General features: G+C 40.8%; 1 protein-coding gene across 1 annotated transcript in view; it reads right to left on the bottom strand.

Annotated features, from left to right (window-relative positions):
• Positions 1-9,993, bottom strand: part of ENPP4 (ectonucleotide pyrophosphatase/phosphodiesterase 4) — an 11,067-nt gene extending 1,074 nt beyond the window's left edge. Inside the window, exons 1-4 of the mRNA XM_007451893.1 lie at positions 9,931-9,993; positions 7,924-7,926; positions 3,315-4,173; positions 1,936-2,106 (exon numbers count right to left, since the gene is read on the bottom strand). Coding sequence (XP_007451955.1) covers positions 1,936-2,106; positions 3,315-4,149 — 1,006 coding nt within the window. The 5' untranslated portion in view covers positions 4,150-4,173; positions 7,924-7,926; positions 9,931-9,993. The remainder of the gene's footprint in view (positions 1-1,935; positions 2,107-3,314; positions 4,174-7,923; positions 7,927-9,930) is intronic.
• Positions 9,994-13,601: the final 3,608 nt, after the last annotated feature.

Here is a 13,601-nt window from a genome sequence, read left to right as displayed (position 1 = left end):
AGCGGGGCACGAACCCGCGTCTCCTGCATCGGCAGGCGGACTCTCAAGCACTGCGCCACCAGGGAAGCCCCATGTTATCTATTTCACACACACACTACCCCCACCTCTTCTCGATCGGTCATGACCTCAGGCTTTAAAACTCTCTCTCAGCCTGATGTGCTTCTCTCTCAGTCCCAGCCCCACGTATTTCACCTGCCAGTGTCCAGCACTGTTTGCACAAGCCCACTGCAAACAGCACCAGTGATAAAAAGAGTGGTTGGCCTGAGGGTCCTGAGTAACTGGGGAGAGCAGAAGTGAGTAAAACCAGTGAGTGTCAAGGAAGTGAGCCTGAAGCCTGACCTATGTCAGCTGCTCCTGGACACGACATAGGATGTGGAATACACCACTGGTCTACTGACAGCTAATGGACACCTCAACATCTGGAGGGCCAGGGGACTGAGCACATTACAGAAGGGATTCTTGCCTTGAATGTGAAGTCTAACCTAGTGACTCCAACTTGTAACTCTAGTAAAAGTCTAACTCAAAGAAAAACCTGATGGTCCCTGATATCATTCCAATACCAGATTCTCAAGTTTTTGCTTTATTTTTTAAAATATTGCCTTTTAGTAAGCTCCTACTTCCATATGAAGTGCAGGTGACTAAGTGATGAGTGTATCAGTGTTACATATTCTTTAATCGTATGTGTGAAATGTTTCATAATAAAAACCACCCACGTGACCAATACAATAAAAAGCACAATATAACATTATATATAGGTATTATGATTTCAGTAATATAAATGAATATGATTAGAATGTGAATTATATAAACCATATGATTTAATAATAAAAATATGCATTTGTATGTAACAGAGAAAAAGATTAGAAGGAGGAAAACACCCACAATTAACATCTGGCTGTACTTCTGTATTGAAGGATTATGGATAGTTTTTCTTCTCTTTTCTGAACTTTTCTGTATTTTCCAAGTTTTCAATAATTAGTATACAACATAAGTATCAATAATATATCAACTCTAATGGCCCTCAGTCTCATCCTTGCCTGATGCGTCTGAACTGCTATAGATCAGGGATCTGCACACTACACAGCACCTGGCCAAATTTAGCCCTCCGCCTGTTTCTGTAAAGGAAGCTTCATTGGAACACTCCATGTCAGTTTGTTTACGTATTGCCTGTGGCTGCTTTCACGCTATAAAGGTAGGATTGAGTAGTTGAGACAGAGACCAGCTGTCCCACAAAGCCTAAAATATTTACTATTTGGCTTTTTACAGAAAAATTTTCTGACCCCTGCTATGGTTTACAAAATCAGATTTTTGAAAAATGTACTTGAATTGAATTTTCCGTATGGGTAAAAAGCTGTAATTCTCCCCTATACATTTCTTCAGTTTGAGGAGAGATTTTGATCCATCTGTTTTGTTTACTTGGTCGATTTTTGTTTGCATACCTTCTGGTTCTTGCCCAGTGTTCTAACTAGCTGTAGCACTCAGGTAAACAATTTCATCACTGGGGAAAGACTTAAGGTTACTTGGACAAATTTTTTTTAACACAAAAAAAGAAAAAAGAATTTGAACTAGCTAATCTCTCCCCCTTTACTTTGTTTCTTGACTTCTCTCTCTTTTATTTTCTTTGTTTCTTTACTACTCTGTTATTTTTACAAATCAAGAGAACCAGCCTTGAAAGTTACTGACAGTAACTGAAGTTTTTGTAAAAACGTAAAACTACTCCTTCACCCTTAAGATCACCCAACCTTCTAATCTAAGGATGAAACTGTGGTTTCTAAAAATTGCTCTCAGATGAAAACCTGAGAATCACCTAGTTGAAAATCGAACTAATTATACTGTGTGGACATCTCTAAATCAAAGTATCCTGTTAATGGAACAATGTCACAACGTGTGATTTATCCCTAGGATACAAAAGAAAAATTCTAAATAAATACTTACATTTTGGTGATGATTTATTTAGCACAATTGTCCAGCCTTCATCAGCAACCAAAATAATAGGTTGAATTCGATCATTATGTTGGTAATGAAACCTGGCAGGAATGTCTTCTTTGAGATAAACATTCATGTGAGGGTCACAGACTTTCAGTTTGTTATAAACCTTTGTTCTGTCTGGAAGAAAAGGAAACAGCACAGGAAAAAACTCATGTTGACTGATAAGGAAAAAATATTTCTAACTTGAATAACTGGAAATAAGTCCTGAACAATGTTATCGATTAAAGCCCTTTAATCATTAAAAAAACAGAGCAATAATAATGATGTAACAGTGTTGGGGACACACATACACACACACACACCCCTTTCCAAGCATTCACGTATCTCTCTCTTCATTTTGTGATTATCCCTGGTGGACTTTTATACAAAGAGGACAAATTTCACATCTAGCTTCCTAAGTAAATATAAACTAATTACATATTACTGCTAATTACTAATTCTAAGATCGGTAGACAAAAGGTATGTCTCACACAAAAGTCCAAGATGTTTATTAAGGATAAAAATTTCCTCTTTCCATTAGTGTGAATAAGTAAGAAATATATCAACAAGGAACTACTGTATAGCACAGGGAACTATATTCAATATCTTATAATAACCTATAATGGAAAAGAATCTAAAAAAGAATATATATATATATATATATATATATATATATATATATGTAAAACAGCATTTCCTTGCTGTACACCAGAAACCTTATAAATCAACTATACTTCAATAAAAAAATAAAAATTAAAAAAAAGAAATACATCAAAAAGCAAGGAGGGACTTCCCTGGTGGCGCAGTGGCTGGGAATCCGCCTGCCAATGCAGGGGACATGGGTTTGAAGCCCTGGTCTGGGAAGATCTCACACGCCGTGGAGCAACTAAGCCTGTGCGCCACAACTACTGAGCCTGTGCTCTAGAGCCCGCAAGCCACAACTACTGAGCCCGCGTGGCACAACTACTGAGCCCATGTGCCTAGAGCCCGTGCTCCACAACAAGAGAAGCCACCGCAATGAGAAGCCTGCACGCTGCAACGAAGAGTAGCCCCCGCTCGCCTCAACTAGAGGAAGCCTGCATGCAGCAATGAAGACCCAATGCAGCCAAAAATAAATAAATAAATTAACTTAAAAAAAAAAGCAAAGAAATAATCCCTTTGAACCTAAACCTTAAGCTAATTGCCTAAAAACTTATACATCAGGGGAAAAACATAATCCCACTCTGAGTGCGTATAGGAGTGTATGGCTGTGAACTACAAAAAGTCTGAGCTTCATCCTTTTACAAAACCCTTCCTCCTCAATCAACTGCCCCATTCAAATATTCCTTGGCTAAAAGTTTACTTACTTATTTTGGGAAGTATTGCAGCAACTGGGGTCAAGTCTATAAGAGTGTAGTCTGAGGGGTCGATGCAGTGATCCAAGTTTATCAGCCTGTCCTCAGAACACTGGGTCATCCCATGATCACTTGTAATGATCACATTAAGATCCTCCCACAGTCCTAACACCTTGAGTTTGTGAACTAGCTCACCGATATGGTCATCTATTTCTTTCAACACTCGGCGCATGTTTTCTTTATCTTCAGGGCCATATTTGTGGCCACTTGCGTCTGGCTCTTCCCAATAGAGTGTTGCAAAGGTGACGGGTGGGTTCGAATTGCTCAGCCACGTGGAGACATTACTGAGTCTCTCCTCAAATGACACTGAGGGGCTGTAATTCATGAAATAGGAAGGTGTGGTATTGTGAATGGGCACGTCGGTACCAGGCCACATAGCAGCAGCACTTGATCTGTTTTCCTGAAGCTGATTGGTCACCCAAATAGGGACTGCCTCATTCCACCAAAAAGGATCCTTGTCCTTAATGTCAGAAAAATGTTTCTTTGTGATGACATCATACATGGAATTAGCCACAATGCCATGGCTTTCTTCATACAGGCCTGTCACGATGCTGTAGTGGTTTGGAAATGTTTTTGTGATGAAGACATTTTTAACCTGCTTTACCAGGACACCTTCTTTGATAAAATTCTGGAGATGAGGAAATTCATAGTTGTGTAGATAGTCAGCTCTGAAGCCATCAAAGGATACCAGTAGTAACTTGGGTGGCAAAGTATAGGAAGAGTTCCCTCTACAACCAGTTATAAGTCCAGAAAACAAAAATACCAGCAATAACTTCATAGTGAACATGCTGAAGGAGGGCAGTCAGGGTTCCTAAAATAGAAAAACACAATTCCTAAGTAGTAATGCTATTTGAGTTGGATTAGGTTTCAAAAGTTTAGTCATCAGGAGAAGAAAACCAACATTTATAAACTTTTTATACACCAGCTTTACCTACATCAACTTGAAAATTAAATAATGTCACTTACTGAAGGATAACTCAATAAAGATAAAGTGGGAAAAAATAAAAATTGCCTTTACTTGTCCAGTTGTATGTCCTGCCCCATTTTTCATGCTCTGAAGGGGATATGGGCCATTCTTGTGCTCCATACAAATGGGCTGCCTTGTTTGTTTGCAGCAGCAAAAGTTATTCTAAAGGTTTAATAAGAACAAACGAAGAAACAAAAACAATCCTTTTGCACAAAACAGAAATAACACCAAGCTTTCAGAGGCTCCAGAGAGGGCGATTATTTTTCTAGTTTAATGACTGGTACCCTATAGTTCCTTTTAATCCACAGAAATAGGGGGTGGAAACTCTATCATACTGGCTCATCATCAGTTCCTGTTGAAAAATACTGGCATGAAAAAGGGGAGTAAGTAATAAATATTACTTGAGGAAAAGGTCCCACCTCAATCTGAACCTGCCCAATATTCACAGGAGGCTGACAAACAGACAAAGCCTACAAGAACTTGGATGCCACGGTAATTTCTGAAGAAATGCAACAGCTGTTGAAATGCATTTCATCACCACATCCCTTTTAAACTTCTTTTTACTGTCAAAGACATACAGTTGGCCCTCCATATCCACGGGTTTTACATCCATGGATTCAACCAACCGTGGATGGAAAATCCAGAGGGCTGACTGTATTCATGTACTATGCCATTTTATATAAGAGACTTGAGCATCTGCAGATTTTGGTATCTGCTGGGGCTCCTAGAACCAATCTCCCTGCGGATAATGAGGGACCACTGTAACTATCCTGCCTAACACCCTAGGCTCAGAGCGCTCCCTGATTTTTTGTTTCTTTTTTTAACAATCTACTGATTACAAAAAAACAGATTTCCCCAAACAAATCTCCCTACCTTCAGACTCTACCTTCTTTGGTTCCTAAGAAAATAGGATATGTAATTTAGGTAGAGTGAGTCTCCACTGCTGCCGTACTTCTGTTTTTATTTTTTAATTTTTTTGCCACACCAAGAAGCCTGTGGGATCTTAGTTCCCTGACCATGGATTGAAGCTGTGCCCTCTGCATTGGAAGTGCAGAGTCTTAACCACTGGACCGCCAGGTAAGTCCCCTGCCACACTTCTTCAAGTCCCCAGTGCCTCCTGATCAGAGCCCTTCCATCTCTTAACTGACCTTCCTACCTCGATCACCTTCCCCTTACTCACCCAACATCCGCTCCCAACTTAACCTTCCCAGGAATAGCCCTGTCCATGACACTTCCTTAATAAAATCAGTATTCAAAGTCCCCCAGCCTATACAGAAACACCTCTGCCTGGCATTCAAGTCCCTCCATTATCCAGGCACAACTCACATGCAAATTACTATGAAACAGTTACAGAAATCATGGTCAACCTTAATTCCCTTTTACCACACATTGCTATCACAGTCTGTCTGAGATGTATTACAGAGACAATAATCGTTTATCTAGGTGACCTATAGGTGACCTATAACAGCTCTTCAGTAATAATTTGTGTTTCCAAACCTCTTAAAGTTACTTTCTACACATGAATTCTTTGCCCAAATACTCTCTTAGGTCAATAAAAAAAAATCATTCAATAAATAATATAACTGAAGTCTATAACACCAAAATTTATGTATGTGCCATTTTTCAGAGGACAAGGGCTTTATACTTTTCAAACATAAAATACTCAAAATAGGGGCATAAATAATCAAAACAACGAATCGGGCTGTCATCGTGGAAGAACAAAGACGAGCTTGAATGAACTCTGTTCTACAACACCACAATTTCTTGTAATGCTGCGCTTGAGACCCATACATCATAAAGCATTGTTTTTAAAACTAAGCCCTTTGAGGAATCGTGTCACAGTATGTCTAAAACTTTTCCAACGGAGTTCCTCTAAGAGCAGAGGGGTGCCGAGATAACTGTATATCCACATGCAAAAGAATGAATTTGGACCCCTCAGCTCATACCATGTACAAAAATAAACTCAAAATGACCAAGATTAAGAGCTAAAACTATAAACCTCTTAGCAGAAAATATAGGAATAAGTCTTCATGACCAAGATTAAGAGCTAAAACTATAAACCTCTTAGCAAAAAATATAGGAATAAGTCTTCATGACCTTCATGCCTTGATACAGCATCAAAAGCACAAGTGATGAAACTCATAAATAAATAAATTGGACTTCACCAAAATTGAAAGCTTTTACATTTCAAAGGATATAATAGAGAGAAAAGAAAACCCACATAATGGGAGACAATATTTGCAAATCATATATCTGATAAAGGATTTATATCTAGAATATATAAAGCACTGTAACAACTCAATACTAAAAGTTAAATAATCCAATTAAAAAATGAGCAAAGGATCTGAAAAGATATTTCTCCAGATATAGAGATGGCAAATAAGCACATGAAAATATGTTCAACATCACTAGTCATCAGGGAAATGCAAATCAAACCCACAATGAGATACCCCTTCACACCCACTAGGATGGATATAATAAAAAAGATAATAACAAGTGTTGGCAAGGATGTAGAGAAACTAGAACTTTTATACACTGCTGGTGAGAATGAAAATGGTGCAGGCACTTGGAAAACATTCTGGTAGTTCTTCAAAAGTTTAAACAGAGTTACCGTATGACCCAGAAAATCTACTAGTAGGCATATGCCTCAGAGAAATTAAAACACAAGTCACGATAAAACTTGTACACAAATGATCACAGCAGCATTATCTGTAAGAGCCATGAAGTGGAAACATCTCAAATGTCCGTAAGTGATAAATGGATAAGATGTGGTATATCCATACAATGGAATATTATTTGGCAATAAAAAGGAATGAAGTGCAAATATATGTTATAACTTGAATAAAACTTTGAAACATTGTGCTAAGCAAAAAAAAGTCAGTCACAGAAGATCACTTATTGTATGATTCTATTTAGATGAAATGCCTAGATAGGAAAATCTATAGGGATGGAAAGTAGATTTGTCTGGAGCAAGGGGTTGAGGAGAAATGAGGAGTAAATGCTAATGGGCACCAGGTTTCTTTCTGGGGTGATGAATATGTCCTCAAATTGACTGTGGTGATGGTTGCACAATTCGTAAAAATGTACACTTTAAATGAGTAAACTAGACAGTATGTGAATTTTACCTCAATAAAACCATTATATTAAAAAAAAAGAGTAGAGAGAAATGAAATTGTAATCTTAAAAGCATCTGGATTGTCCTGCCACAAAACAGGAAACATCTCTGATGTTTCATCTTACCTCAAAAATTATGTGAAATGTGTACTCTATACCAAAGACCTGAGTTTTTTAACGTGAATGTGTTTTACCCCATTTCCCACGTGCAAAACAATAAAACAAAAACCTGTGTCTGCCCCTCTCTCACACAAAATACATACAAATCAAAATCTTTCTTCCCCAAATCTTGAGTGAATAGGAGGGTCAAGGTACATGTGCTGTTTACCCTGGGGTTCACTAAGCCCTTAGCGCACTGCTGGATTCTTGTCCCCAGACTTAGAAGCACAGACAAAGTGGAAAGATTAGAGGCTCTGAAATCAGAAGGATCCCAGAACTTGAGCTCACATTTAGTAGACGGGTGACTGTGGGCAGATCTACCAGCTTCAGTTTCTGTGTTTGTAAAATGCGCATACATAAAGTGTTAAACAACAGGCCCTCAAATTTAGTCTCTTTTTTATCCACAGTTACAAAGCTGTTATGTTAGGAAAAAAGTCTGTACCGTGACAGGCGGAATGATACTACTGTGAAACTATAAAGTAGAAATAATTTAGGCTAACCTCTTCTTTTTACACAGGATGAAGATGAAGTCCCTGGATTGGCCAAACTCAGGAAGCAATTCGTAGCCTTACTGTCTGTACTCTTACTAATTTCAGGTCCTTAACAAGTTTAGAAATCTAGTAACAGAGAGTTTACAAGTCTAGTTTTAATCTCCAAACTATGAACGGAACTTTTCCTGCTTTCATTAATGGTGCCTGTATCTATGTCTACTGCATTCTGTTTCATCCCAACAGGACTGTTAAGCTATAAACAAAACACCAGTGAGAAGTTCTCAAGTATTTCCAAGGAATGAAAAAATCACTAATTGCTATATTACAAAGCACTGGGAGAAATTCTGTAATTTTTCAAACCAAAAAGATATCAAAGGGAAGGAAAAAAAGCAGAGTCACCAGAACTACACCTAGATAATCCCAACAGAAGTTGTGTGCAGTTTTCTTCAATTCAGGGGCCAAAACACACTCTACCTCAACTGGGATGACTTTCTTACTTGGATGAAATGTATCTCAGGCAATTCTCACTGGCATTCTTAGCTGAAATTGGGGGAGTGTGACAACTAAAGGATATGATGAAAGCTATTTGCCACCATTAGCATGCCATCTGCTCTGTAATACAAAAGCCTTATTCTAAACACTTCACAAATAGTATTTATAATGAAACTCTTATACAGCTTTAAAATAAAATAAAATAGCATTGTCTATTCACATAGATAACATTGGTGATTTTCCCTAGATTATTATTAATTTTCTTGATATTCTAAAGAAAAACTAAAACTACTCTCTGAAAGACTCTATTTCTTAACAACTCTAGGATTCTAAAGTATTCTTCAATTTTCCAGCACATACAAACTTTTCCGGCATCTTCAAAACAGCTACACTTAATCTTACTTTCTACATATATTATTTCTTTCTACAAAATAACTCCCTGTGTATTTCTTCTGTGTTCATCAAATTTCTCCCAAATTATATGTTGTAGCTGATTTAAAAGCAAGGAGGAGCTATTTATATTTTATATATTTTAGTTATAAAATATCTCCTCCCTGCTTTTAAATTCGTTTAATTTCCTTAAAATAGCTTGGAACAACCTCTGGAAAAATGGAAGAAAGAAAAGAAAACCGGAATATTAAAAGGAGCAGTTGACTTTCTATAGTACTGGCAAGGTTTCCAGCTTGGGTCCACCAGATGGCCTGATGGTTAAAGAAGAAACTCTAGTGGAGTCAAGGCTGGAATAAACCTGAATCTGCTCGTGGTCGCTAGCTGTGCTTCACGTCTCTGAGCAGGACTTTCCCCATCTGTATAATGGGACGCTGTGTTCTCACTGGGTTGCAGTGCCCAGAAAAGGAAGCGTTATTTGTAAAATGCTTAACACAGTGTCCGGCCGATAAAAAGCACTTCAGTGTTACCTTTCTTGTTAGGTTTTCTAGGAAATTCGTTTTTAAATTTGGCCGTGTCACTCCCATCAACTCTAATCGAATACTCAGGCGGAGGCAGGTCGATCGATACCTTGGACCGCGTTCCTGTAAAATCAAACGCCCGCCCCCTCGGCCTCCACCTCTGTCCCGCCACCGCCCCCCGCCTCCACCCCATACCCCACCGTCCGCCCAGGCCGCGCCTACCTGCTCTGTTTCCTTTCCTCTTCCCACCCCGCCTTGCGCCGCCCCCAGCCAGGTACCTCCCGGCCGCTCCGGGGTCCCTCGCGGCTGTCCGCTAGGGGGATGTGTGTGTATCAAGGGTAGGGGATCTCACCACCTCTATTTTCAAAGCCCCTAGTGGGCGGGGGAGGGGGTGGCATTTCCCTCCGGAACGCCGGGCGCGCTAGGCTCACACTCACCCGCTGCCGCCTCTTCTCTGCAGCACGCGGAACCCGGCGCGCGCGGAACCCGGCGCTCCTGGGTCTTGGGAGCGACGGAGACCTGAAGGCGCAGGAGCCAGACCGAGCTCTTCCTGAGGCTCCTGCGCACTAACAGGGGCCCCTGTTAACAGTCCCTTCCTCCCTGAGATTCGCGCTACCCGAGGCGCTCCGAGGGTGCTCGGCTGCCCCGCGCGCGACTGCGGAACACTTTTACAGCTCGTGGGGACTCAGCGGACGACGGAGTGTGACACATGTCCTCGGATTGGACACCTCAGCTGCCGTCGATGTAACTCCCTTTCCGATTGGTTGGATTCAGGTACAACCTGGAGACAGAGGGCTTGGGGGGGTCGAATTGGATCTAGTAGGAGAGGTTAGTTCCACTCTCCTGCCACGCCCCATTTTGTAGCGTCCCAGGGCTGGGTGCCCTTCAGGGGACCTGAAACAGCGAGTCCCTGAAAGGGCACCTGGCTATTGCCAGCCTCAGGCTTACTGCCATTCTCCGTTCGCCCCTAGTTAACATGCACCCGGCGGTAAGGTGTCTGCAGGAAAAACGACTTTGGCAGCCCCAGGGCCCAGCACGAGTCTAGAGCAGCTTTAGCCAGTTCCAGTTAGTTGGGAAAAATACAGTGTGGCTCTACCAAAGCAGTATGTGTCCGTGTTGCTGGAGAAGTGATCACCGTATTACACGCGAATTGAGTACTAGGCAGTTTATGAGTAAGGTTGCAAGAAATACAGAAACACGGTCCTTGCAGTAGGGAACTAGGAATGGCTACCAGCTGAGAAATGGGCGTTTCTTTTTAACACATGCGTGTGGGTCTGGAGCTTTAGTGTAGAGCCATTACCAAGACCCCAGAATCTGGAAGCAGCTGCAGAGATAATCTGGGGCTGGATATTTTCTGTTGATTATTAGTTTGTACCTTCAGAAGTTAATTCCAGTTTCAAAGCTCAAGGCTGGCCTGTGCACTGGTGGATTGGGGCATCTCAGATCCGTCCGTGGGCTGCCACAGCTGGAAGGAGTGGCAGAGGCCACGCTGTCCAGTCCCTGCGATCTGCCAGACCTGAGTTTGAATCCTCACTCAGCAGCTGAGCAATCTTTGGCCAGTATCTCCGCCTTTTTGAGCCTCCATGCCCTCATCTGCAAAACAGGCCCTCTTATAGTACTAGCCTCTTCGGGTTATTATCAAAAAATGAGATAAAACAGTAGAGTACTCAGCACACGTGCTAAGTGTCAGTGATTGTTATTGCTATGACCAGAAAAATGTTCCTCGACATGAACAATGGTCAGGGGAAAGCTGAGCTCTGGGGGAAATTACATGACATACAACTGAGTTAAATTTAAACGTCCTGGCATTTGGGGCGTAAGATTATGCATGTCCCGTTTGTTCATTCACTGGGTGCATGACTGCATAAAGAGTAGACAGAAACTGGCTGCCGTATTCGTCAGGTGGTGATGGAGACAGCTGCTGTATGGGCATCAGGAGAGAAGGGCTCCCTTCATTCACTGTCCCTGCCCCTGCCCATGTGACTGGGTCAGATCAGGGAGTCCTATGCAGCCTGGTCTCCTCTGTAAGATAACGTGGTGAAGAATAGAGGGACAGAATGATTCATAAGGATCTTTTTGTCCCAAGCATCTGTTATCCTACAAATATTTACTGTGTCAACCACAAATGAAAACCTATTTCAGATGCTTAAATAATAAGGATATTTCTCATCTCACAAAACAGGAAGTCCAGAGGTAGGGCAGGCTTCAGAACTGGTTGAATTAGCAGCTCAACAATGTCACCGTGTCCTGAGTTCTTTCTAACTCCTCACGGAGCTATTAACAGAATTGGCTTCTGGTTCCTCTAGTGGTAAAGGTAACAGTAGCAGCAGGGATCATATGATTCATTTTTCACTTCCTCTGGGCAATGGACATGACTTCTCAGTTTTTTTGTTTTTTGTGTTTGGCTCCAGCAACTATCTCCTTCAGTCACTCTACAATTGTGTCATATGCCCAAACCTAAGCCAGCATATGAAATTCAGCAGACCAATTCAGTCTGCACTTTGAGCTGAGTTTTCTTTCCCAAACTGCACGTCTTCTGTCAATGGAAGTGAGGTGTAGTGGGTGCTGGGAAAGCCACCAGAGAGTCCACTATAGGGTCATTGGAAGCATTTAATGATAATAAAAGAAAACATAACAGTAACAAATTCTCCATTTCCAGTGTGATTTTTCTGATATATTCCTTTATATAGATAGACAAAATAATAACATTCATTTATAATTTTCAGCTCAGCTTTTGAAAAAGGAATTTCATATAAATCTTAGAAATAGGGATGAAGTTTAAGCCCATTTTTGTGTTGGAGATTGAAATGGACTAGGAGCTATAGTCTAAATCCATCATGTACAAATGAATGTGGTGCCCCAGAGAGAACCGACTTGGCTAAATTCACACAAACTGATTACAACTAGAGTCTTTGCCTCCATGGCCAATGTCAAGTTTGGAAGCAGCATGTTAGAGGGAGTATCTTTTTCCCCCCATTAAGTAGGCTCAAGACAGCATTTATTCATTAGTGTAAAATATTTAAAATGTTTTATCCTGTTTTCAAAATCAACGACATAGCTCTTCATGCAGTTATTTTTCTTTTAAACTCCTAATTGGGAGGCATCACTCGTTGCTGGCAGGAATGGGTCAGAAGCTAGAAATTACAGGAAAAAAGTTTCACAAGAAAAGTCACACCCTGCCCCAAGAAAAACAATTCCTGTCCACTGCTCAGTCTGGTTTAACGACAAAACTGAAACTAGTGAATCAAATTTCAAGTCGCAAGGAATGTATTTTAAGTTTCACTTTTTAATATATATTAGATGTTAATGTAAAGAAAACATAATAGAGGTTTTCTCTTAAATATGATGGGAAAAGGACCTTAGGAATCATAGTACTTTAATAATTTTGAAAGTTTAACACAAACTCTGCACCCACCCCATTTTCAGCAAGATTGCATTTCAATAATCTCAATCAAATAAGACTATAAACTATTTTAAATGCTCATGTTAAAAGTGATCCTGTATTATCTATCATGAACCTACTTAGTGTTAGACATTCTTCCCTCTACAGGAATTTTTTAAAGTATTTAATAAAGTTGCGCAAGAAGTAGGAGAAATTCTTTTGAGGCCCTCCTATGTGGAAGGCAGTGTGCTAAATTTTAGGAAAGATGCAAAAATAAGTAAGATTCACTCTCTGTCCTCAAGGTACCTCTAATCCAGAAAGGCACATGGAGAAGTTATTACTTTGTTACTTGGCCTTCCCAGAATCAATTTCCCCTTCTGGGGGTGCCTCCAGAAAACCATCCCACCTTCACTCCTAGTCGCGAGAGTCTTTTGGGGCTGACAACACACTCCCCTCTTCTCCGGCATGGACTTCTTTAGGGCAAATTTTGACCTAAATTGAGGGGTTTCCTGGGGCATGGGACTTCTAGTGCCGAAACCAGAAAAGTCCCAGGCAAATTGTGATGAGCTGGTTACACTTAACTCTGACCCAAGCCTGGCCTATTCGAGCGAATTCTGCTTCCTTGACCAGAGGAATTAGTTCCGTGATGGGTGGTGGGGACACGCCCCAGGCCAGACTAAAGACATTCAATCCCGAAACGTTCGTTGAAACAATAGAGAGTCAGTC

This window comes from Lipotes vexillifer, unplaced genomic scaffold (assembly GCF_000442215.2).
Source record: "Lipotes vexillifer unplaced genomic scaffold, Lipotes_vexillifer_v1.1 scaffold147, whole genome shotgun sequence".
Lineage (NCBI taxonomy): Eukaryota > Metazoa > Chordata > Mammalia > Artiodactyla > Lipotidae > Lipotes > Lipotes vexillifer.
This window is presented reverse-complemented; position numbering and strand designations above follow the sequence as displayed.